Source organism: Genypterus blacodes, unplaced genomic scaffold, assembly GCF_046128005.1.
Source record: "Genypterus blacodes isolate CSIRO-AG114 ecotype Tasmania unplaced genomic scaffold, CSIRO-AGI_Gbla_v1 ptg000048l_1, whole genome shotgun sequence".
NCBI lineage: Eukaryota > Metazoa > Chordata > Actinopteri > Ophidiiformes > Ophidiidae > Genypterus > Genypterus blacodes.
The window spans coordinates 2,839,813-2,864,934 of NW_027466861.1; the positions used below are offsets into that span (position 1 = coordinate 2,839,813).

The 25,122-nt window shown below is 44.3% G+C and overlaps 4 protein-coding genes across 4 annotated transcripts; 2 read left to right on the top strand and 2 right to left on the bottom strand.

Moving 5' to 3' along the window:
* The first annotated feature begins 348 nt into the window (after positions 1 to 348).
* bet1 (Bet1 golgi vesicular membrane trafficking protein) lies at positions 349 to 1,802 on the top strand. Its single transcript, XM_076149893.1, has 4 exons — positions 349 to 523; positions 674 to 780; positions 882 to 938; positions 1,241 to 1,802. The coding sequence occupies exons 1-4, from the start codon at positions 505 to 507 to the stop codon at positions 1,394 to 1,396; spliced, it is 339 nt and encodes a 112-aa protein (XP_076006008.1). The 5' UTR covers positions 349 to 504; the 3' UTR covers positions 1,397 to 1,802.
* Positions 1,664 to 14,649, bottom strand: LOC143000537 (putative acyl-CoA dehydrogenase 6). The gene is made up of 9 exons (XM_076149892.1): positions 14,421 to 14,649; positions 9,761 to 9,881; positions 5,433 to 5,562; positions 4,723 to 4,829; positions 4,391 to 4,558; positions 4,002 to 4,175; positions 3,387 to 3,548; positions 2,719 to 2,869; positions 1,664 to 2,468 (listed from the first exon to the last, which is right to left on the bottom strand). The coding sequence occupies exons 1-9, from the start codon at positions 14,607 to 14,609 to the stop codon at positions 2,378 to 2,380; spliced, it is 1,293 nt and encodes a 430-aa protein (XP_076006007.1). The 5' UTR covers positions 14,610 to 14,649; the 3' UTR covers positions 1,664 to 2,377.
* A 1,295-nt stretch (positions 14,650 to 15,944) lies between these two features.
* gngt1 (guanine nucleotide binding protein (G protein), gamma transducing activity polypeptide 1) lies at positions 15,945 to 16,682 on the bottom strand. The gene is made up of 3 exons (XM_076150022.1): positions 16,619 to 16,682; positions 16,341 to 16,439; positions 15,945 to 16,144 (listed from the first exon to the last, which is right to left on the bottom strand). The coding sequence occupies exons 2-3, from the start codon at positions 16,434 to 16,436 to the stop codon at positions 16,019 to 16,021; spliced, it is 222 nt and encodes a 73-aa protein (XP_076006137.1). The 5' UTR covers positions 16,437 to 16,439; positions 16,619 to 16,682; the 3' UTR covers positions 15,945 to 16,018.
* A 1,207-nt stretch (positions 16,683 to 17,889) lies between these two features.
* On the top strand, positions 17,890 to 20,101 carry tfpi2 (tissue factor pathway inhibitor 2). The gene is made up of 5 exons (XM_076149708.1): positions 17,890 to 18,040; positions 18,315 to 18,485; positions 18,654 to 18,833; positions 19,154 to 19,327; positions 19,662 to 20,101. Exons 1-5 carry the CDS (start codon positions 17,968 to 17,970, stop codon positions 19,742 to 19,744), a joined length of 681 nt encoding a protein of 226 aa, XP_076005823.1. The 5' UTR covers positions 17,890 to 17,967; the 3' UTR covers positions 19,745 to 20,101.
* The last annotated feature ends 5,021 nt before the right edge of the window (positions 20,102 to 25,122 follow it).

Genomic DNA, 25,122 nt, shown 5'->3' on the forward strand with positions numbered 1-25,122 from the left:
GTGCCAATCAAGCAACACACGGATGAGAATTGATGATCTCTGGTAGTGGCTTTGTAAACTCATTGTGCTCATTTCCGTAAGCAACTTCATTAATTTTTCACATTTCAATACACGATATTGCATCTATCCAAACATGGAGGGATGATTGGATGTATAATTGTGTTTAGAGTATATATTTTGTTATTAAATCGTGATATATCATTATCGATTCATCTTAGTGTTTCTTTTATTATTATAATTTTAATAAACCCGCTGTTTGATCAATATTGTGTACATGACTTTGTATTTGAAATCGTCTCGAACGCTAAAACGCGAAAGTGGGCGTGTGCAGGGAAGTTTGTCCGCGCCGGCCGCCGTTAGATGACGTGTCGTGTGCCGATGTGTAGTCTCCTAGTGAACACCGTTATCCGCTCATAAACACAGTACAGTTTCTTCAAACTCCGCTACAATTAGTCAGTAACATAACGGTTTTACACCGGGTAGTGTTCACTTCATCAAGCCGAGATGAGACGCGCCGGTCTGGGTAAGGAACAAGTTTATATCGTCTTGATTTGAACTCATCCGTAGCTTCCGTGCTAGGGAGCTAATGCTAAGTGATTGTTGTGTGTGGGCCCTGTGCTGCTTATTTAACATCATATTTACCTTTATATTAATTTTTAATGTTTGTATTAAGCTGAAGGAGGTCCTGGGAATTATGCCGCGAGTGGGTACAGCGTGTATGAAGAGGAGAACCAGCATCTACAGGAGGGACTGAGAGCTAAAGTCACCGCTCTGAAGAGTGTAAGAGTGGGCTGGGATCAATATGGTTATTAGCATCAAACTTGTTACTGTTACATCAGTCGAGTTGTGTTTTCTTACTGTGTGAAATTTGATGTTTACAGCTGACAATCGATATTGGAACAGAAGTCAAATATCAGAACAAAATGCTGGACGACATGGTGAGTTTTACTTTCCTCTTAAGATTACACTTTCAGTTCATTATCCCTTAAAAATGTAACCTTAAATGACACTGTGTTTGCTTTGAGGTTGCAACTTGTTCTTGCTCAACTTGTTCTCCAGTCTTAATGGGATCATGTTACCATGGTGATAGGAGTCTATGTACTTTTCCAATTCTCTGTTCCACCAATTAAGATTCAATCATCCCCTCATTAATGATGGGGATTGAAACTTTGTGTGTCTGTGTGTGTGTGTTGCTTGCCTGCACTTTGACCTCGTCCTTCTCCCTTCTTCCACGCGGCAGGATTCAGACTTTGACTCGACAGGCGGCCTGCTGGGCGCCACCATCGGCAGAGTGAAGCGGCTGTCCCGAGGCAGCCAGACCAAGCTGCTGTGCTACATGCTGCTCTTCTGCCTCTTTGTCTTCTTCGTCCTGTACTGGTTCATCAAGCTGAGGTGATGGCGTGACCTCGCTGGACTCCTGGGCCCCCTGAACGCTACGTCTCTCTCTCTCTCTGCAGTCTGTGCCACGCTGATGCATCGGACCAATGCCATTGTGACGATGAGGAAAAGTGCATAAGGCCCAAAATTAACTCACATTCACACACACACACACACACACACACACAGATTGTTACTGCCAACAGCCTGTGTTCCAGTCACTACTAGGGTTCCTGTATATGCATCATTAATACTGTCAAGGAGCTTAAAGCAGCACAGAGTAATGGACAGTATTACAGCCTGTGGTTTATTACATCATTTAGACTAATGTGAGAACAAACATATTAGGTATTTATGGATAAATCAAAGTAAATAGCATCCTTAGTTTGTTTGTCTAATCGGTTATTTGACCACCTCAGCTTTGTTGTAAAAGTGTTTTTCCAATGTAAATAAACAGATTTTATGTTCTGAAATCTTTTGTTTTATTATCTTTCATGATTTTCACACGTTAGCAGCATACTAAGTTTCATTTGGATGCACATTCGAATGGCACAATGTCACTTTTCTAAAAGGTTAAATATTTAAAAAGCAAGGATTTCCTTCAATATCCCTAAAATATACACAACGTATAAACAAAACAGGACTATTCACACGAGAGAAAATCAGAGTGATGATTACACAACTTTGTAAGTTTGTTAAATCCTTAAAAATGCACAGATCATTTTTCTTTGCATTTCCAACTTTAAATGGGGGCTTAAGCTCAACAACATAATTACAACAGTACTTAAGTAGCAAAAGGCTGTGTGAACATTCTGAGTTTGTGTCAATCGGACGGTAGAGAAGAAAAAGAGAAAAGGCGACAAAATGTGACAGGTGAGCCTCCAGATCAGCTAAAGAGCTGCACCTTACTGCACTTGGTTGGTTAGATTTACGTTATTCAATGTGAATATCAGCAGAGACGTGACGTCAGCCCCTGCCAGGTCAGGTGACGATGATGACATCACTTCTTGGGTAGTGTGTCCATGTACTTGCAGATGATTTCAAGCATCACCTCATCGGCTCCTCCACCAATCGACAGCAGTCTGCAGTCCCTGTGGTGTGTGTGTGTGTGTGTGTGTGTGGGAGAGAGAGGGAGAGGGACACACAGAGGACAAACTTGGGTTCTCATATCTAAATCACATAAATAAAACCAGGGAGCAACCTAAACCCCTCAGTTCAGCTGCGTTATCTGCCCCACCACTAGATGTCAGTATGGTGTTAAATAGTTGGAACAGTGTCACTTGATTGGAAAGTGGGAATGAAACGAGTACGGTCAGACTCAAAGGTGACGCGGCGCCGTACCTGTAGAATCTACTGACCAGCACGTCGCTGGTGAAGCCCATCCCTCCCCAGTACTGCAGGCAGCTGTCCGTCACCTCTCTGCACAGACGGCCCGCCTTCAACTTAGCCATGGACGCCAGCTTGGTTACATCATTGCCTTTGATGTACAACGCTGCACGCACAGGAGGGAAGAGGAAGAGTGATTATGGGAGAGGCAGAATGCGGGACAAAGACTAAATAGCAGTTCATCAGTATTCCTCCGTCGGCAGGAGCTGATCTATCAACATGTGTCAGTGTGTGAAGACGCGTGTGTGTGTGTGCTCTGTTCCAAACAGATGTAAGACCTTTCATCTGTATCGGTGTATGCGAGTGTGCTTTCAATGTTTACCAGCCACAGGCATCGACTCAAAGCTGAAGTGATTACGAACGGAGAAAGCAGACAAACACACGGCCTTTGACCTCTGTAACAGATGCACCCACTTATTCATGTCTTTATGGCATAAGCTGTGTGTGTGTGTGTGTGTGTGTAGGCCACCTTGGCTGTGTTTTAATCATCTTAGACAAGTCAGTTTTGCCAGTTGTGCCATTGTGCGTTCCATGACCTTTTCGAGTTTAAAGGTCAGCAAATTGTAACGCTTGAGCAGCAAAAACAGATTTAAAGGTAGAGAAAACACTTTTCCTGTTCCCACCTAGAGCGCAGTAGAAGAGCGAGCGCAGCAGCTCCACCTCCGTCTGCAGCTCGGCCAGCCTGAAGCGGACGGCCTGGTGGTGCAGGACGGGCAGCTTGAAGACCTTCCTCTGTCTCGTGTACTCGATGGTCTCCTGAATGATGACGTCCAACATGGTCACGGCTGGAGGGAAGGAAGGAAGGAAGGAAGGAAGGAAGGAAGGAAGAAGGACAGGACAAGGCTCCATCAAAGAGCATTAAGGCCAAACTACATTTTCCATACTGAAGTCGTTTCTTCAAATGGGCAAATTTCACTTCATTGGGAGTGAGATATCTCTACTTTTACTTTTACTTGGGAACTTTATCCTCTACAGCCAGTAACTGCTCCTGTTTGTTCAGTGTGTCACATTAGCTTCACTCTCAGGAGTTTCCGTGATGACAGCTGGTCATATTTCTGGGAAATATGCAATAAAGGCACAGCTTTGTAGATCAGCTGAACTCCCCCGAAGTAAACTCTAGACTGAACTCAAACTTCTGCCAAAGGAAGACAGGAGGAGACAGGAGGAGACAGGAGGTCAAGGGTTGGATGAGAGAGAGAGAGAGAGGGGAGAGACACATGAGTGAGGGGTTTGCTCACCGTTGGCGGCGGCGTAGAGTCTCTCTTCCTGGAACTGGAGCATCTGGTAGGTGAAGCCCATGCCCTCCTGGCCTATGACGTTCTTGCACGGCACGCGCACGTCGTCGAAGTAAACCTGCGCCGTGTCCGACGACCACATGCCCATCTTGCTGATCTGCCGGGCGATCTGCACCCCTGGAAGTAGCGGGAAATGGGCAAGACGAGACAGAAACTGTGACGCAAAACAGCGGGTGCGTTGTGTTTAACGGGAATCTTCTAAACGGGAACACCGACAGCGGCTGGAATTTTAGTTCTTATTACAGAGACGAGGCTGCAGACGTCACAGCCCCCGCTTGTGCCGGTAAGAACGATGAAGATTACACTGGATGCGTGTCCGTGGTCTTGCATACCTGGCAGGTCCATGGGTAAACAGATGAGAGATTTGTTTCTGTGCGGGGGTCCGTCGCTGGTGTTGGCGAGCAGACACATCCAGTCCGCCTGCATGCCGTTGGTGGTCCACATCTTCCCCCCGCTGATCACGTACTCGTCCCCCTTCCTCACCGCCTTGGTCGTGATGCCTCCACGTGCCAACGACAACAGACAGGGTTTGTATATGAGTGACAAGCTTATTTTAATTCTGTATTTCTGTCTCACATACTTCTCCATGGCTCCTTTAATGAAACTGTTAAAGGAGATGATGCGATTAACAGAGGGAAGAGGAAGAGGAAGGAAAGGGACGTACTGGAGACATCAGAGCCGGCGCCGACTTCACTCACGCCGAGGCATGCCACTTTATCCCCCATTATGGAGGGGATCAGGAACTCTTTCTTTAGCTCGTTGGAACCAAACCTGCACAAACACACACACACCAGAACCAGGATTGAGACAGCATGTTTGGGGCAACAGCTTTTCCACGTTTGACGCTTGTGGCGTTCCACAGGGACGGACACATCGCCACGCTCCCACATGATCCACTGAGGTTTTTTTTTTAGTGTGGATTACATGAAGCCGAGTGGAGATCCCCTAATTAGACTCCAGGGACTCAGAACGAAAGTTCTGTCTTGTTTCATCGCCAGCTGTTTCGCATCAACGGGAACAGTAACAACCCGAGGTCACCGGATTTAATCACTTAGGAACTTCGACCCGGCGGGATGTTCCTGTGTGTGTGTGTGTGTGTGTGTGTGTGTGTGTGTGTGTGTGTGTGTGTGTGTGTGTGTGTGTGTGTGTGTGTGTGTGTGTGTGTGTGTGTGTGTGTGGGGGGGGGGGGGTCTTAAACTGGGGTGGATTTCCCATCAGTGGTACAGTTTCGTGCAGACAATATTCACTAAATCAAACCCAATCCAACCCATCTACCAGAAGCATAAATGAGGTTCCTCTAAATGTAGTTGTTAGTGTGCGTCTTTGTCGTCATCAGCGCGGTGTTGGAAGAACGTGTGGGGGCGTGTCCTGTACCTGGCCAGTGCGGGCGTGGCCATGTCGCTCTGGACACCGATGGCCATGGGGACGCCTCCGCAGCGGATGTAGCCCAGCTCCTCTGCCACCGCCATGCTGTAGCTGAAGTCAAGACCCAGGCCTCCATACTCTGCGCAGGGGGGGAACACACACACACACACACACACACACACACACACACACACACACACACACACACACACACACACACACACACACACACACACACACACACACACACACACACACACACACACACACACACACACACACACACACACACACACAGCTCACTTAGCACAGCGTGTAACAAGCACTGAGAAAATCACTTTAGAGGAATATAAGCCTTCACTTCATTAGTCACATTAAAGCAGAAGTACTTTCCCTTAAGTATTTTTAAATCTGAGCCCTTAATTCAAAGCATATGTCATCCCTGTCCGTCTGCCCGTCTCCCTCTCTCTCTCTCTATCTCTCACACACACACACACACACACCAAATTATTAAGCATAATGTCCTACACTGATCTGCTGATTCCAGAGCATGCACTCAAATTAATTACAGGATGTTGTCAGTAATTGCAGCATCCAGAGTCGTGTGTGAGGCGAGCGGCGTGCGGCTGATGGGGGTCATTGTCATCTTAGTGCCGTCTCCTTTATTCTCCTGAGAATATCAAACTTGATTTTGATCTCTTAAACAACCCATTTAAGTGGGCGGGGGGGGGGGGGGGGGGGGGGGGGGGGGGGACCAAAATTGCCGTCTATTTCCTGTCTCCTGGCAGCAGCGGCGGCGTTTGGACAGACCTCAGGTCCTTAATGGAGTGGAACTGTGCATTATGGGCCACATTTAAAACTGTCAGTTGTTTCTGAAAGGCTCTTCCTCACTTTTCTTTCCCTTTCATCATCAGTTACAGCCTTTGTGAAGAGAGCGGCCTGATCTTCATACTAATATACTTTGTGTTAAAGGCCAGTTTTCTGTCCACCACGCACAGAATTAATGACAGCTAATGCCTCCTCTTTCATATTGCAGCTCTCTCTGTATTCTCTTCACACACACACACACACACACACACACACACACAATAATCAATGGCGGGAATCATTTGTTTTTGTGCAACACAAAGCAATTGGACGGCCTTGAGACGCGCTGGAGTCTGGCAGTACTTCTTCATCTGTGAGAAAGGCTCGATGTTGAGCAGTCAAATAGCAGCAGATTGAATATTTGTGAGATTCTGTCATTTTGGGCTGCAGGACAATAGAGACACCGACTGCTGATGTGCAATTAGGAGCAAATCTAACACATGAAGGCCTGTGACTTAAGTGGAGCCAATTTGTGCCACCAAGGGCCGACTCGCACGAATGTCTGGAAAAGAGCGACGGGGAGCGAAAGAGAGAGAGAGAGAGAAAGAAAGAGGGCCAAATAAAGTGGGACAGAGAAGCAGACAAGCAAACAAGCGATGTAGGGGAGCCGAAAAAACAAGCGGAAACAGGTGTGGCCGTGCATTGATAAGGCTGACAGGCGGCGTGGAAACCCTGCGGTGGATAATATGGACCAAGGGAAGTGCTGCGCTTTTTCTCCCACTTTCAGAAAAAAGCAGCTGGCTCGACGCCGGAACGAGCCCGCCCAAAGAAAAGCAAACAAAGTCCCGCCGCGGACGTCTATACGGTTCACGCACAGATGTTTCTCCCGCGCGGCAGATGTTGCTCGGGGGTTCTCGTCAGGGGGCGGAGCTCCGTATGAGGCGTCTGTGATCAAAGTACAGACTCTTGCCAGTATTGATAAGCAAATTAACGTGAAGAAAGTGTGTGGGCTGCCAGGTTGCGGTCATCAAGGCCTAAGCGTTGGTGTGAAGTACAGATAGAGTTTTGTCCCAGCAGAGGAAAACGGGCACGAGGCCACAGGTCAGTCCCCATCTTCTCCCTCCATGCCGTTTCCTTGGCAAAACTTCCTGCTTTCCCTGTTTGGAAAGGCAATAAATGTCTTTCCTCTCCTGTTTAGAGGATGAGCGCAGGGGTTTAGTGGCACCAAAGACCGCAGACAGAAGCCTTAACCATCATGATCAAGTTTATAAAAGCAGAGAAGCTGAAGATTTTGAGGATTTAGTTAGATATTTATTAGGAAAAAGGCTTTTTGGATGTGTCCTGAAACGAACCACAGTAAGGTCGAGGAGTCCACTTTATCAAACAAATGAAAGGCCACTCCATTCTGCAAAAACCCATGAAATAAAGTGATTTATATCGGAGGTGGACGGGTAAATGATCTCACCCTATTAGCGGACGCTCCGCTAAAGGACGTGAGATTTAGTGAAGAGAGAAATGACTTCTTAAATGGAGTGTAGAGTTGATTTAGCTGGAGGTCTTTTCTGATCAAAAGGAGATTATCTGTTTTCCTCCGTCTGTTAAATCGTGTCTCCTTTGGCCGGACTTCTAAACTAAACCGCTACATCAATTAACCTGCAGCAAAAAAGCAGGATCATGATGTGAGTCAGGAACAGAGCTCCTAAATCACGGCAAACCACAAAGCAACAACACGCTAAACTGCACATGATAACATCCCCGCACCATTAGTCTCTTCTGTTTCATATCATTTTGACACTCTTACTCAAGTACAACAGCAGCAGTTTCCCGTGCTGCACATCGGACCGCCTGATTGGCTGCCCTCACACTCTTCTGCTGGCTCCGTCCTCTCTAATGCCAACTAATGCTCACGCTTTGTCTACTCGGCACATTTTAATCCTCCTCACATCAACAGATTTACGACGGACACACTTCCTCAGGCTTTGTTCAGAGGACACCGTTGTTCTTTTCCATGTTCATCTTCCAAAAAGAACACTAACACACACACACACACCCACACATACACACCTCTAATCTCTCTCAGTTCCGGCTTCACTACAATTTCCAATTTCCTCAATCTTCTCCAGGAATACAAAATGGGCTAGAACACACAGGCTTGCAAACGTCCTGTGGTTCTTCTTCTACTTGTCCTACTTCTTTCTTCATCCTTGTGGCGACACAGCTGGCTTCACATCTGGATATGGGCTACGCTGTAGTGGACAGCTGTTGTGAGGCGTTGCTGTGAGAGCAGCACCAAAGATCAGAGCGATCAGAGCGATCAGAGCGTTTCATAACTGTAATATACAGCATGAGCTCGTCTGACAGAGAGAAAATGTCAGTGAACGTCTGCCCGTCAAAAGCACCTGGGTCTGTCCGGACTCTTCAGGTTCTAGTCCGTTACAGGTCAGCTGTCCTGACTGGGGTTCGGCCCACCTTGGAATAACACCGTCAATTATTATTCCGACCGTCTGTGATAGGAGCTGGATTAAAAAATAATAAGCCTGAGGTTTCTCCAGGTGATTTATGGAGCAGAGTTATGACGGGGAGGATTGCAATGGCAACAGAACCGGCACACCCCGACAGCATTTATCATGCGGACTGACACCTGGATGATGAATCGATCTCGTTTCTTTTCCTCGTGGATTAGCGTTCTCAGCTGGAATTCCCAAGGAAATGGGCAGAAATCCATGGCAGACAAAGCCCTCACACCCTGACTAAAGCATTTTCGTATAATGCTCGGCTTGTAAATATCCTTTCATGCTCTTAATCTTGTTTTACATTTTTATTGCCCATGTAAGGCAGTTAAGGGAGAGGAAGCTTTGCAGCACTTTCGCTCGCAGGCAGTGCATCGTGAGGTCTGACTTTATTTGTGAAAGCCAAAGTTCTCTGAGCAGCACAGTCAGGTCGTGGGCAGAAGTGCACTGAGTTTGGCACCTTGACACGATGGCTGTCTATTCATCATCCAAGAGAATTACGTCTTCAGAATCTTTTCACAAACACAAGCCTGCTCATGAATAAAAAGGCTTCTACTTCTGTAAATCAAACACTCTTTTCTTCCTTCTCCTATCTCTGACATACAAACACCCACTTCATTAAGCCCGAGTGTCTCTCTCTTTATTCACCAAATGCTCCTTCTTCACGGCCAAAAAATATCCCAGCATGCACTTTCAACACACCTTGCTTCAGAACGGACCAAGCTCAGGTCTTAGTTCCTTTCATACCGACAGACAATGATGTGTCTACTCCACCCACGGGCACAGATGGTTCTGTTGTGGTCCATCATGTTACTCTGCTCAACGTCTGCACATATGCCAGCTTTTTCATATATTGTCTGATAAGGCACATTGAGGGGACATCTAACCCCATTGAGGGGACATCTAACCCCATTGAGGGGACATCTATGTGGGGACATCTAACCCCATTGAGGGGACATCTATGTGGGGACATCTAACCCCATTGAGGGGACATCTAACCCCATTGTGGGGACTTCTTACCCACTGGTTTGTTGACGCCCAGAAAGCCTGCACTTCCTAAGATCTTGAAGATTTTGTGGGCTGGAAATTTCCCCTCGGCCTCCCACTGATCCACATATGGGTTGATCTCCTGGTCGATGATCTATAGCACAGAGACAGCAGGGGAGAAATATGTGTTTATTTTCTATCTCCCTGTGTGTGCCTGTGCGTGCCAAAGCACACACTGCATTCAGTGTTGTCTCTCTCCCAGCCCCAAATGGTAAATGAGTGGGGAAAAACACATACACACACACAATGATTCTTTTTTTACATACGCATGGGTTCCCTGGTGTGCGGTGCATATACCTACTTAAATCCATGTAATCTATCTCTAGCAGAGAGCAAGATAAAGGCTTACACACCAATGAATAGAAAGCAGGCAGGGAAAATGTATCCAGACTCTATAGAGTGAATGCATAATGATGAATACCTCCTATGCATTGCGTGCCATCTCCCACATGCACATGTTATCAGTCCCCTACTGCTATCCAGCCGGTGGTAAGGTTACACAGAAAACGACAACTTGCAGGCTCATTTGATGGAGACGTGGCTACAGCCTGTGTCTCAATCCCAGGGCTTTGTTAGTGTGGGGAGCAGTGAACAGCTCACAAAGAAACGACACCAATGCTAATATTGATACGTCAGCGGTTGTGTTACATTAAGAAATATATACAAACTTTATTCATCCCCAAAGGAAATTGTTGTTGTGTTGGGATTAGAGATGAGAAAGTGTTTTTTTTTGTTGTTGTGCTGAAGCTAAGAAATGACATCCCTGGCACTGGAATGAACTCTGGAACGCATCCAAAGCTGAAACCCTCCACTGAGTGAAAATTGGGTGCAGCAGTTGCTCACTGGTGAGAAGCGGCGGGAGAGGAGGAGCGGAGGGGGCCGGGGGGGGGGGACGTGCAACTTGCACGTTCTCCCCCTCTAATCTGTGCATTCTAGTCTGTCTTTGTCTCCGCTCTGTCTGCCCTGTCAGTGTTGTACTCCGCCTCTTCTCCTTCTGGCGCAAATTGGGAAAGACAGCAGCCTCCTTCTGAACACGGGTAGGATGAGTGGGTATAGAAAATGGATGGAAGGACCGACAGGTAGGCGTCTATTCACCCGCAAGGCCACAGATACAGGATTCCTTACAGATGATGAATACAGTGCAGAAGACAAGCGTGAAGAGCTGAACTGAAACAGAACTGAATGACATCTTCTTTAAATTCTGAAGGATTAACACATAATTATGAGTTTAGAAAAGAGGAAGAAATGGATTCCGGCACTCTGGGAGGGTTTCCTCTCTCTTCAGTCCAAACTCCATGTGTACAAATCCCTGTGGGCTTTTTTGTGTGTGAGTCATGCCCAAAGTGCTCGCCGGGAGTGAAGCCTGGCTCTGACCCACTCCCCTTCCACGCGACATGACCCCGTGAGTAAAAGCGTGACACCGTGAGTAACCCGGCGCACCTGGAAGTGTGGTCCACATCTGGAGAGCCACTTATATGACGGAAAAATCCACGAGCTGCTCACACACTTCAGAGCAGACTGCGGATCTATTGTTTCGTAACAGTTTGTGGGGGGATTGCCACTCTGCCTGGCACAGTAGGTTAATCACCCACACATACAGGCGACACTTAGTCATCATGCTCTGCCATCATTCGGTGCTTTATTGAGCTATTCTGTAAAACAACAGTGATAGTAAATGTTGTTGTTGCTACTAAAAGCAAACTAAAGATAATTAAATCAAAATGATGTGCTCTGACTCGCATTCTCTGATTCTTGCTCAACATTCTGCAGCTAATTATCTTGTCCTCTTGCCTGCCAAATGTTATAAACTTGTATAACCGCTCCTGGAAACATCTTGCCATTGGATGCCTTTCTCCGCTTCCTCAGTGGATAACAAAGATGGAAACAGTGTTATGCACAAACACTTTTAATGGCCCACAGCTTTAACCCTTTGACAGATCCAGACCATAAACGCGTCTCTGAGCACAATATCATCTCAATGGAGGGTGAAGGCAATAAAAAGCTATGATTAAAACAAATTAGGCATTTACTGAATGCAGGAATCTATCAAGCTCAAGTCCTAACAGAAGTTAAACGAGGCATCTGTGATGATGTGGCCTGTGAAAGAAACTTAGCATTTCCATCATTCATACTTTTTACTTCATTTATTTAAAATCTCTGTTTGGCACGGAGAGGCCCAGGCAGAGCGTGAGAAGCTGAAACATTCACGTCAAACAACCACGGAGGACGCAGGGAGAGGAGCACGTTTTCATTTCCAGGATTGTGAAAGTAATGCAGGCTCATTTTCACTTTCCAAAACACACAAAACACTAAAAGCCAACTTCTCACCCAGCCAAGAGAAAAGCCCTGGCTGAAACATGTTACCACTGAGAACAGAAGAGATTCAGCCTGGGCCTCAATCTGTAAACAGGCCTTCTCACCCAAACCAACCAGCAGCACGACACACACACACACACACACACACACACACACACACACACACACACACACACACACACACACACACACACACACACACACACACACACACACACACACACACACACACACACACACACACACACACACGACAGAAGCAGTTTACAATGTATTTTAACTCAACAATACAATAAACTCTAAAGTGGTCAAAGTTCAAATCCTGGCGTCTGGAAAGGGAAACATGAAGCTCATGGGGGAGTGATGATCCTGAATCTCCTCACAAAGGTTAGTGGACAGCTTGTGTTGCATACCGGAACCATCCCACCACCAAGGCAGCGTCGGGGGACACTGTGTTATTACAAACCCACACATCAATCCAATGCACTCTCTCCTCCATTCTATGTTTCCCATTAATTTATTATAAAGTTATATTTCTTTAACTTCAAGTTTACTCATAATAATACTTGATTTCACTTTAGACTCATAATTGGAATGCAGGAATTTTTTCCACTCTTATACGGATCATTTCACTAAAAGAAAAGTTTCCCCCCACCCGCCTGCCCCGATATTAACGAGCAAAACACACCCACTAATTGAAAAGTTGTTGTGGAAACGGTGTCACTACAACCGTCTGACCCTGAAACAATCATCGGAGGATTTCCTATAACCCCCCGTCTGAATTCCATCGTGAAACCTTCTGTGAATTCTTTTAATAACCCCTCGCTACCTCCAGTTCCCTTTCCTGCACCGCCGACATATTGTTCTGCAGTTCTGTTTCATATTGTCATCCTTCCCAATATTCCCACTGCTAGTTTATTTTCATCCCGCTGGCATCCTCTGAAGGTTTAGTCACACGACAGGCTTCCCTCCTGTTTACCGCAACATAGCCGCTCCCTTTGGTGAGTAAAATAGCGAGTGATGTATGGCAAAGTAAAGGATCTGTCAGATTAAAATGATACCCTTTATTGTGTATTATTAACGTGCCTCTTCATCACACATTGTGTCGGAATAACCGCAAGTGAGACAAATCTGTCCCTCAGCCCCACGTCTGCTTCAGGTGTGATCACAGTCCAATCATCCAGGCTGTTTGGTGGTGTCAGATATCAACGGGAACCTCTTCCACACGTGGTACTTTCATTTATTTAAAAGTGGTTTAACCGTTCTATTTTGAAAAATTGCAAATTCAAATTGACAATTCGATCGTAATTTGCCTGAGAGTGGTCGTCGAGTGTTTCCAGCGGCTTCACTAAATTGAAAACGTGCGAGCATTATGTTTTGTCCTCAGCATCTTTACATCGACTGCTGGTTGGACTCCTTGTAAGTGGCTCGTGAACAAAACTGGCTGAACGACCTGGGCTGCCTCCATTCCTCACGCAACCCTCCTACACACCACCTCGCGACCTGGAGTGACCCTCACTTTCCCTTTCTTCCTGCTTTCTCCCTCACTCCTTGAGAGAACTCATTTGAACTCAAATACAACCTTGTACTTTAATTTGACCTCAGCTACTCTACTCTCAGCTACACTTCACTTTGTTTCTTTTTTAACTTTAGTTTATCATAATACCTTGTAATAACATGTTTTACACTTTCTTTGACCAAGATAATATGTGCCTCAAGAAATGGGTCAGGATGTTTTTTTGGCATATCTGAGCAGTTATTAAGACCAAATGTAAACACATCTTAGGTCAGCGGCTGTGGTTAGATTTTGCCTTAAGCCTTTATCCATATTCAGGAGTTTACAAGAAAAGAACAAATCATATGCAGCACCAGGCTTGTTAGTTCATGGCCTTGAATTCCTGGTTTAACAGGATGTATCATATTTTGTTTTACCCTCTTTTGACACTGAAATATGGTTTAGGAGTATGTTTGTACCGCTGTGGAATTAAGGTCCCCCTATAATGAGTATCAGGGGAACCAAGGCAAGTTCATTTAATGTTTCCTCTTCCTCTATTAAACTGGGGAAACCAGGGGTGATCGCATTGTTTTGGCCATGTTAGCACAGATCAATTGAGGTCAAGCTGTCATGTAACAGCAGCAGCTAGCTAACAAACTGACCTCTCACCTACTTCTGTTTCATTTTGACTAAACTCAGCTGCTGACGGTTGTAATAATGTCAAAAATTAAACTGCTCCTTCTGTGTACTGAACTACAAACTCCCGTAAAACGCAAACCTTCCTGCTTATTGTTTGTTCGTCGTGTTTGTATCGTTGCGTACCTTTCTGAGGGACTCCTTTAACGCGAAGTGCTCGTGTGTGTAGATTAAATGGTCGCCGGTGGGCTCGTCAGTCGTCGCCGGTCCGGAGGAGGCTTTACCGGACAGGCGGCAGGCACCGAGGCAGGTGGAGGTGAACAAACGCCGGCGGGACAGAAGTTTTAAACGCAGAAATCCTCCATTCAGCGCCATCTCTGCTCCTGATGACAACAGTCTATCTGCGCATGCGCAATGTTACGTCACAGTTACTGTACAATTTTAATTTTAATTGATTTTTAAATTGAATATACGTAGCATAAGAGTAATCAAAAACCAATGTCGATTTTTTTCCAGTATTTAGAAAAATATTCTCTTGATGCATGTATTTTTTTTAAGTTATTTTCTTCTTTGTATTATGTTATATTGTGTGTTATTCTTATAAAAGTGTACATCTATTAAGCTTAATTGGAAAGTCTGACCAGACTCAAATTTTGAGTGATCTGCATAAATTGAACAATCCATCCAAGAAATAAAGAAAATATGAGCCGCTTCAAACAGAAAATAAATATGATAATCAAACAGTTAAAGTAGAAGTGAACACGAGGGATGTGATCAAAATAAATACGTGTAGGAGGATGTGATGTGTTGCACTTTCATCTCCTGACCTTCCAGCTTCTTGTTAGCTGCTCAACCCTTTGGCTTTTCCAGCCTCCAGCTTGGGTTCTCGTCTACCCTCCTGAGATGCAACTTCTCTAGACTTGGTCCGATTCTTCTAGCCTTCTTTTCTCCTCACTGTCTTATACTGTATATGAAAATATTATATACAGTAGATAGACAGATCAATATCAAATGCCAGATATATCAAACAAAGGTTTGGCTTCTATAAGTTCAAATCCAGCTCAACCACTCCATTCCTAAAGGGCATGACCTTGCTTTAATATGGAAAAAAATTCAAAAATAAAAATGTTGACTTTAGATAGTTCTGGATCAACCAAAAAAATCAGGAAACAGTTTAATTGAAATGTATTTTAAATGAATAATCTAAATAAAAGACAATTTAAGGAACAATATTTTCAAGACGGACTCACATTAAATATAATAAATTATAATAAATTAATCAATATAAATAAAAGATATTGCCTATATCCGTTTGACTTTTGATACATCCCACAAAATGTCAGTAAGATTTATGTCAGAGTAAAAATTCTCTTCTTTATACATAAGAATGAATAGACTGTGATGATGGTGATTTATCTTTGTCTCTCCTGTCTCTCCTGTTCTATGGTGAATGATGAGACTAGTTGAATATAAAGATGCACATTTAATAAAAGCAGTTTATATGTATGAAACAACATAAAAAAAATGAAAGAGAAGCAACTCTCTTGCCGAATAAAACTCTTATTTATTGCATCTTTTCACAAAAGAAAGAATCATAAGGAAACCAATTGGACCAGAAGATGGGGAAACATTTATTTGGGAACTCATGAATTTCTATAAATAGACTTTATATACTCTTAGTCTTCTCTGTCTGCAAATTGTAATCCGATTTATGAAGGTAGGGTGAACATCCTTGTGTGCTACTGAGGGCTAATCTGAGATATGAAAAGCTCCTCAGATCTGGGTTAACAGACGACACAGCCACCTTTCTCTTTGAAAGGGTTCTTGTCTTCTGCAATGCCTTTGAACAGGATGTCCTCCTCCTCTCCGGCCTGAATGTATTCCTTGATCTCCTCGCAGCATTTGGATGTCTGTGATCGAGGCAAATCGTTTGAGAAAGCATTCACAACAACTATTCATTGTGATCTAATTAGTGTTCCAAGCAGAATCATGTTTCGTATTATTATATTCAAAGCAGTTGATGATTACGCCAGATCAACCATATGAAAATTTAAGGTAAAATGTAATATTCATACATCAATATATTGATCAAAGAGCTGAACTTACCAACCACCTTTCAAGCGTGATTTCAGTTTTAAGTTGGGCTACTTCCATCTGAGCCTTGTCCTTATCCGTCAGATCCTCAATATTTATGACCGGCATGTTCTACACGAAGAAAAAACAATCAGGGTCTCTTCATTTAGATTCACCTGACTGACTCCTCTGCTGGGTTATGATATGATTTGAATACATTCACATTTTGCGATTTATCCACTTCATATTACAGATAAGATGATATCTAACAATGTTAAGACCACGAATGGAAATAATAGAAATGTACTTACGAATGCACACCGGGAGCGGTCCTCTTCACTGAACACCTGCAGATGAATCCCTCTCCTCTCCCTCAATCTGGGTTATAAAGTAAAAACAAATCCTAATCCTCTAATCTGATTAAACCAAGGCCCCTTTGTGTGATCACACCAGCATCTGAAGTTGCCAAACAGCAAGAAAACCCTACAGGTGTGTGTTTTCATTGATACGATTGATATGAAAACAGTCATTTGTATATTCTACTTCTTGCAGTGGATTTTTGGCCTTTATTTTTGGTTTATTTGGACCCTTTCCTGTATGGATAAAGGTCAAAGGGAGGTGCCTCGTGTTTCAGATCGTGTTGATAAAACGGCTAATCTGTATTTAGCCTCCACCTGTCAATGTGGAGATGCATAATTGTCTTAAATATGACACCCACAGGTGCATTCTTATAAGGAAACGATGACTGGATATTGGGACTGAGATTGTACTTGATATCAGGCTGAAGAAATAACTTTGACTTGACCTGACTTGACTGATAAAACAGGATAAACAAGTGATGCAGAGGGAAGCATAAAGTATATTGGGTTTAAATGTCCCTTTGTGCCTGAACAGTAACACTAATAAAGAAACTGCAACATTGTGGATTTAGTGAAGCAAAGTTCTGCCGAATTCCCTCCTTAGAAATGTGTTGGAGCTGAATCACTGAGCAAATAACGAAGATAACACAGACAGGAAGGATGAGAGAGAGAGAGAGAGAGAGAGAGAGAGAGAGAGAGAGAGAGAGAGAGAGAGAGAGAGATAGTTTGATTCCCAGGCTCTAGACCGAGAGTGAAAGTGTTGTGTGTGTGTGTGTGTGTGTGTGTGTGTGTGTGTGCGTGTGTGAGGGTGTGTGTCTGCGTGTGTTGGGACCCTGTCAGACAAGTGTATGATGGGAACTTGGCAAGAGCTTGACGAGGACTGTGTTCATGTTGCACAATAGTGTCATACGTGTGTAAGACAGAGCAACGCGTACATGAGGGAATATAAAGGGAGTAATATACCTTCTGAGCATGCGAATAATTGTCAGAACCCCGTCACCATCATCATCATCACGATCATCATGACCTGTCAGTGATCGGTAGTTGTAGACTCGTGTAGTTTTAATCGGATTAGTCACGATATTGGCTGTCCCCTATGCAAATATTGCATCGTAAAAAACGTTTAGCCATGATGTAATTAGTGAGTTAATGTGTAGTGTAATCTGGTTGAATTGTGGGGGAATGAGTCATGTGTCCATCCCCCGCCCCTGACTTTCCTGTGGGAACTTCACAGACTACTATAAAAGTGCCTGTGGAGCAGAAGAGCAGAGAGGAGAAAGAACTTCAAGCTGAGTGTAACAATGGAGTCCTGCATACTGACGCTGTTAACGCTTCTTTCGTCCTTTTACAGCGTCTTTGCGTTGCAACCTAAAGGTAAAGATGGTTTCCCGTCCGCCACAGCGCGTAAAAGTCCCGTTTGAAGTTGAATTTTGGCACAACGCGCGTCAGTATTTGTGTCTCTTTTCTCCACAGTTTCGCCTTGTTTGATTTCTTTATTGTAATCTCGCGATATTTTACTCTACAACGTTAATTCATTGTTTTGTCGCCGTGCGTAAAAGTTTTTGGCAAAGTTAGTGTCTCCGGTTGTATCGCGCTAGTTTCCTTCTTGCAAGTGACTAACTATCACCTTGGTTGCTCCCTTTAACAGGCGTGTGTCTCCTTCAAGCGGACGAAGGACCATGCAGAGGGGAAATCGAGCGCTATTACTACAACACCATCACTCAGAAATGTGAGGTTTTCTACTACGGGGGCTGCCAGGGGAATGCCAATAACTTCAAGAGCTTTCCAGAGTGCCAGAAAACGTGTTTTAGAATACCAAGTAAGTCCCCAGAGAGTGACAAGTGTGTGTCGCTCCTCTGCCAAACATGTCCAACTTGATAATTAAAGAAGCAATTCCCAGATGATCCCAGATTTGATTCCAACAATGTGTACAAGAACTGCGCTTGATCTCACTCTCAAACCAAAATTTTGATGTTCTTCCACGCAGAGATTCCACAGATCTGTAGGTTTCCCAAAGAGGAGGGACCCTGCCGCGGGTTCCTGAGGCGCTACTTCTTCAACATGACCACCATGCAGTGTGAGGCCTTCTTCTACGGCGGCTGCCAGGGGAATACCAATCGCTTCAAGGACCTGACCTCCTGCATGGAGTACTGCAGTCCACAGAAAAGTGAGTAGATGCCTTTTTCCTCAGGGATGAGGATGTGGAACCTCAAAGGGTTGAAGGATGTACTGCTGATATTTCATTAAGAAGGAAATGATGGATTGTTATTCTTTAAAAATAGCAAAGCTGAGGGAAGTTTTCAGTTTCTTGGCATGTTGGATTGGAGCAAATTCTTTCCCGGTACTTATCAGCTTGCACACATTCTTTCAGCGTCCAAGGGAAAATAACACTTGATCTCTGTTTGGTTGCTTAGAGCGTTTGTCCAAAGCCTGTATTTGAGGGGGCAGATAGCTAAGAGTTTCTGTGCTTTGCCATTGGTTTTCCAGGTGTTCCTGTACTCTGCTTGGATCCTCTGGACAAAGGGAAGTGCTCAGCCACTATACCTCGTTATTACTACAACAAAGCCACAAAGATGTGTGAGGAGTTCATCTACTCGGGCTGTGGAGGCAGCAGCAACAACTTCGTCTCAAGGCAAAGCTGCATGGACGTGTGTGTGAAAGGTACGTGTGGGGTTTACGTACGATGGTTCACATTCCAGAGTGAAGAGTGTACGGATTTGAAGGTGATGATCTATTGGGAAATTACAGACTCCTGAATCCAATAATTATTGTTTTTGGATTCGTGGTCAGAACCGGTTGTTGTTTTGAAACCAGAGAGGAGTCAGGGAGCAGGAGGAGATCCGGGAAACCAAACATGGCAGATCTTATTTCATTATTTAGGCGTGAAACCTCAGAGACGCTTTCATGTTTATTCAGGAAGAAGACAAGGTTAAGAATTAAAACCAAAATGGCAAATAACCAGTGATGAAACCTTTTTTTCCCCTGTTTGTTTCAGTTGGGAGGAAGAACCCAGGACAAAGGAAAGGTCGTCGCATGAGACGGAACAGAAATCACGGCATCACGTTCCTGCTAGCTTAGTGAGTCTGATCTCTGCTCTGAAAGTTTCTCTAACCGGGACCAGCACACGATGCAACTAACACGGATTAAACTGACTGTTCGTGTGGAAGTGGATTAATTAAAGGCACATAATACTAAACAAAAGCAAACTACTATAACTGTATTTGTTCATGATTGTTTATGGGCAAAGTTTCAAATGTGATTTTACAATTTACACTGTTGACAATGTTTGTACTACTGCACAAATGATCGTTATATTTTGTATTTTGATACTGTATGAATGCATTGTATGTGTTCATTGTAATAGTGAAGTTTATTTTATACTCTGTACTGTATTATATGCACATTTTTTGATACAATATACAGAATTTTGGTATAGATTTTGTGCTTTCTTTGCTTATTGTGTGGTATTGGAGTTATTATCGCCTCACTGAAACAGAAAGCTTGGCTAGTTTCTCTCCTCTTTCCCTCAGTCACTCTCACTATCTCACACCTTCTTCTTCTTCATCTTCCACTCTTAACTAATGCCTTTGTCTTCCCTTCTTATCTGTCGAGACGCTTTGCCAGCCACTCTCCACTATCTCTGTCGGTGGAAGACGGCCTTGAATGAAGAAGGAAGCAATTTGTGTGTGAATCATTAGAGTTTGTTGCACGGGTACAGCACCAAGAATGTTACGGAGAAATATAATTAAAAGTAACACACACACACACCTACATGGAACTTCACCGAAGCTGCTTTATGGTCTGATAAATGAAAAGGACATTAAGGAACAGGACTTCTCAGGGTGATATTTTCTATAACACTCCATAGGGCCCCTGTAAGCTTAACGAGCCAGACGGCCATTAAGTCCTGGATCTATTGGTTTCCAGGAGGCCCTCGCTGTCCTGCACCTGCACCTTAGGCTTCTCCTCTATTAAAGTACAATTGAAACACTGTGTCATATTAAAGACAATAAATATTTATGGCATATCAAAGGAAAGTGCTGGCCCGTTCAGCTGGGCTATAAATAGCAGTTAATAGATAATACACCTGGCTGGGGCCTCTGATGTTGAGAACCCAGGCTGGATCTGCACGGCATCTGTACGGCAATAAGAGAGGATTCACACGCACCAAAGACCAGATTGACTTTTATTCATTGTTGCTTCAGGTTTTCCCTCAAGAGCCATAAATAAAAACAGCCACAGTGCGTTTGAGGGGCGTAGGCAGTCGCAAGGTAGACAAATGAAAGCTCACCATCTTAAGATCTGAATGAAGATGCAACACAAACAATAACTGATCGATGGACGATTCAACAGATTGATTGGAAGACACAGAGAAAGAGTAAACAAGTCAGAACTCTCTTCCTGCTACACTGACAATGATAACAAACTCCATCTTGTGTTAACACACTAATCCACATACACACGTCCATTTATCACATTACAAAATGCCACAAATGGACTCAGTTGTTGGTTTTTAATTATGACAAAGCTCGGATTGGGAACATTCATGGGTGGCCCATGTTCAAACAGATTACAGAGAATTTGGTGGCGGTCAGGGGCCTGTAGATGAATCGATCCGTCTCTGCTTATTTCATTAGCCGCACTACATTAGTCTGAGTACATTTACCGTCATTCTCAATGGTGATTAATGGAGGCTCACGTGAAAACACAATCCCCCTTTTAAAATCGTGATTAATTCCACGTAGGATGGCGCCTGGGTGAATTTGTCACGTTGATTGTAAACTCTGACATGTGGAATGACGTCATTGCATTTACATGTAAGAGACGCCATTAGGAGTATACGGTATATACAAATCAATAGCGTCCCTCAGAGGACACAGAGCAGTTTAGACGCCCCCTGGTGGCCAATCTATACACATAACAACAACCCCAAAGGAACAAGATGAGTCATAAACAAAGTAGGGGCACAAAAATTGTTTTGCCTTAGTCTTAAAGGCATAAATAATAAAAATGCATTCTGTATCAAAATTCAACCAATTCAATTCAAACAATATTGCTTTTCAGATAAACTATATAATCTTTCTATCTTTAGCTTGAAAATGATATTAAGTCTTTCTTAATCAAAAGGTTCAGATTACAAACCAATGGTGTCAAATTGGAAATGCAACTTTTTATTCATTTATTATAATTTTAGTCAGCAAATATGGGCGTCTATAGTCTAAGTCGTGTCTAAATCATAATCACATATTAATATTGTGTATTGTTTGTATGTGTTGGGGAAACTGGACTCCTCTGAAAGTCAAAGCTACTGTATGTGAAATGAAATAAAGTAAAGTGCAGATGCAGCAGGCTGTGTCGTTTCCATAGGTTACAAGCTATACTGCAGTGACCCACACGCTGCAGGTCAGGTGCTGACTCAGCACTGCTTCTTTCACAGCTGTCTGCTTCCTGTTCTCATGGCGTTTGGGAGTGATGTCTCGCCTTTGGCACCAGAGGAGTGTAAACAAGCGCCTGGTGGAAATCCAGCTCCATGTTCTACCTTTGGCTGTTTGCCCCAGCTCAAACCTCACATCCGTCTGTGTCTTGCATCCAAACGTGCGCTGACAGAGGAACGAAAACTGCAGCACAAGCAGAGAGAATGAAGAAAATCAACTGAGCTATGTTGTGTGTAGACTGGTGGTTCATCTCAGGGGACAAGGATAAGACACAACATGCAAATGATGTCATCAGGGGTTCTTAAATGTAGTAGTTGGGGTTCCCCCTGGTGGTACGCTGGAGGACTTTGGAAAGTGTGTTATCGTTCACAGACAAAATGTGTTAGTGGTTGTTGGTGGAGGAGTTGACATGTTCTTGTTCCCTGTGAGGAAATCTCTTCTGCTCTGGCCCGTCCTCACTAATAGGAGCCACAGGAGGGCGCCTGGGGACCAATTCCAGCTCTACAGGTGACCGCCATCCATCTGCTGCTGCTAGCCTCTAGCACAGCACACGTGTGGCGCCATTAAGCTGAACTTCTACTTCTCTTCTCTGTGTTGGCAGGGAGAGGAAAGTACATTTCTACCAGAGCCACTGATTCAAATACGTATATTCTTATTTTAGGACAAATCTTGCTTTGATTTTCTGAGTTTGTTTTGTTTAAAACTGAAGACCAAACAGTCCGTCCTGACCAGAGGTGGCATCAGAGTTTCCCCTCCTGACATCCTTCATCATCCATCTGTGGAGCAAAATGGAACATCTCCTCCCACGACGTCTCTGCTGATGATGATGGCACTGCAGGCTGCTGAGCACTGTCCACCTGGCAGCTCCAGACACGGAGCTGCTGTGTACATAAGCAGCACGGAGACCTTCTGCTGCTGAGGATTGTAGTTAGGCCGCCATGGATACACACACACGCCTGCTTGGTTCTGCGTGCTTGTGTGTATGCACTTGACCTGTATTAGTGGGTTGCAGTGTTGTCATACACTCTGCTCCTCCAGTCCTAATGTAATTTCACAGTGCTTTGGCTCCGGCGGTGTTACAGTAATTGATTTTCCAGGTGAATATGAATTTACTTTTAGTTTTCTATAGCCGAGCCGCGCTTTGCTCATATAGGAGCCTCTCTCTTTAATCTACTACGGATAAAATCTCACAGATGAGAGTCTTCACTGTCCCCATCATTCTCTGCCTGAATCAAATCAACCTTTTTTGGAGCAGCAGATGACTCAAAGCTGTAAATAAGCCTGCTTTCTCCTGTCTGAAAATGTGCCAGAATCCCTTTTCATCAAGGTTGGGAAGATTAAAAATGATTTAAGTAGAACGAACAAATACAGGGGCCTATTTTTGCATATAACCCAGATGATTCCCCCCCACCAACCTTATCTGGCACGTTTGCAAAGGGCAAAAAAAAGATGCCAATCTGTTCTCGAGCTGCTTTGTTGCCCGTGTGATTCTTGTTAGCGGCTTCCCTGAGGTTGAAGTCTTTATATGGAGCCGCTTTTCGCCCTTTCTCTGCCGACTCTGCGGATAAATGATTGAATTTGCCCTTTGTGTTTGTTTTTATAAATATATACAGTTTATGTATTGTTTTTGAGAAAGCTGACCCACCACACGCTCGCCACCAGAGAGTTAAACGGGAAAAGCTACAAAAGTCCCTGAATAAGCAGGCGGCAGGCAAACGGGAGGTGAGGGACGATCGGTCATTTGTGATGCCCACTGAGCAGGAACCTGGCAGCTGAATGAGGCGATGGAGAGATTTCCACTCACAGGAGCTGTGGAAAGTTTAATTAGCAATAACTTTCTGAAAGTCAAAACAGCGTGGGAAGGAGTTTGTGAACAAATGAATACACGATGAGTACGAGGCCTTAAAGTTAACGCATCATTACACAGATCTTTGGACATTGGATCATTTGGATATCACTGATAGATCAAATCACTGCAACGATATAAAACACCTTGAAACCGAAAAAGGTGAAAGCCTCAGTCACCGTAAGTTCTTCTGCACATCACTTCCCGTCCGATCCTCTCAGTCTGCCAGATCTTTGAGTCTCATCTGGATCCAAACCCAACTCCTACCGCTTGTCTATCAAGGTGTAAATATTTTTCTTTCTTTCTCCTTACTAAGAAAAGTGCTTTTAAAAATATTTGAAAGCGGATAATTTTCTATTTTATAGCAAAAAACATCCACCCTGAAAATGAATGCGCACTGCAGAGCTCAGTTTTAATTATGAATTTTTTAATCCGTCGTGAGTGTGTGTGTGTCATATGGAGACACAACCTGGAGCGCGCCTCCACACACGCTCAGAGTCTCTGACAGCAGGCGTGAGGATTTTACCGCAATATGAGCATATTTTATGACTCAGAGCCCCAAAAACCTGACTTTTCAAATCAGACACTGTGATGAAATAGCTCAAATCCCACAGAGTCGGTCTGTCGCTGAACGATCGACTCCCAGTGAGCGTCGACTCCCAGAGAGTGTCACCTGAAATCATCCATCAGTCATTAGTGTTGATGGTTTGATATCCAGCTGAGGTGAAACAGCTTCTAACAATCATTTTCCTGATGGGTTTCAGCCCCATGGCTCTGAAATGGGAACATGACTCACGTGTCCCTTTTGCTCGCAACAATGGAACGACGCCAACAACCTCACGATGAAATAATTGCGTTAACTCAACAGAATTCACCAACGTCCTATTGAAATCAAAACATGCAGACACAACCGACGCAAACTCACATTCGCTACTCAACATTTGCAAAGCAGGCGTCCATCCATCTTGTATCACCACCACAGACTGTAACCATAATGAGGTCGGAGTCGGAGGAAATGTCTCCACGAACGTGTCGTCTGATCGGAAGGCCATTGGTGTCAGCGTAACTCCAGCGATCAGGGCGAGTTTCCTGCCCAAAGGTGACGGATGATGGCGCCACGTGTTGGTGAACTGTATGACGGAAATTCTTTGGGCCAAAATCTGCAACGGAAAACC

Bases quoted from the DNA above. Each gene is read 5' to 3' on its own strand.
- gngt1 (XM_076150022.1), bottom strand. From the start codon at position 16,436: ATGCCGGTCATAAATATTGAGGATCTGACGGATAAGGACAAGGCTCAG. The intron at 16,145-16,340 runs GTAAGTTCAGCT...CCTCGATCACAG, and splicing joins TCACGCTTGAAAGGTGGTTG to ACATCCAAATGCTGCGAGGA.
- LOC143000537 (XM_076149892.1), bottom strand. From the start codon at position 14,609: ATGGCGCTGAATGGAGGATTTCTGCGTTTAAAACTTCTGTCCCGCCGG. The intron at 9,882-14,420 runs GTACGCAACGAT...TCTGTGCTATAG, and splicing joins TAAAGGAGTCCCTCAGAAAG to ATCATCGACCAGGAGATCAA. The intron at 2,870-3,386 runs GTGGGAACAGGA...CTGTGCGTGCAG, and splicing joins GCTCTTCTACTGCGCTCTAG to CGTTGTACATCAAAGGCAAT.
- bet1 (XM_076149893.1), top strand. The intron at 781-881 runs GTAAGAGTGGGC...TGATGTTTACAG, and splicing joins AAGTCACCGCTCTGAAGAGT to CTGACAATCGATATTGGAAC. The intron at 939-1,240 runs GTGAGTTTTACT...TCCACGCGGCAG, and splicing joins ACAAAATGCTGGACGACATG to GATTCAGACTTTGACTCGAC.
- tfpi2 (XM_076149708.1), top strand. From the start codon at position 17,968: ATGGAGTCCTGCATACTGACGCTGTTAACGCTTCTTTCGTCCTTTTAC. The intron at 18,041-18,314 runs GTAAAGATGGTT...TCCCTTTAACAG, and splicing joins CTTTGCGTTGCAACCTAAAG to GCGTGTGTCTCCTTCAAGCG. The intron at 18,486-18,653 runs GTAAGTCCCCAG...TCTTCCACGCAG, and splicing joins AACGTGTTTTAGAATACCAA to AGATTCCACAGATCTGTAGG.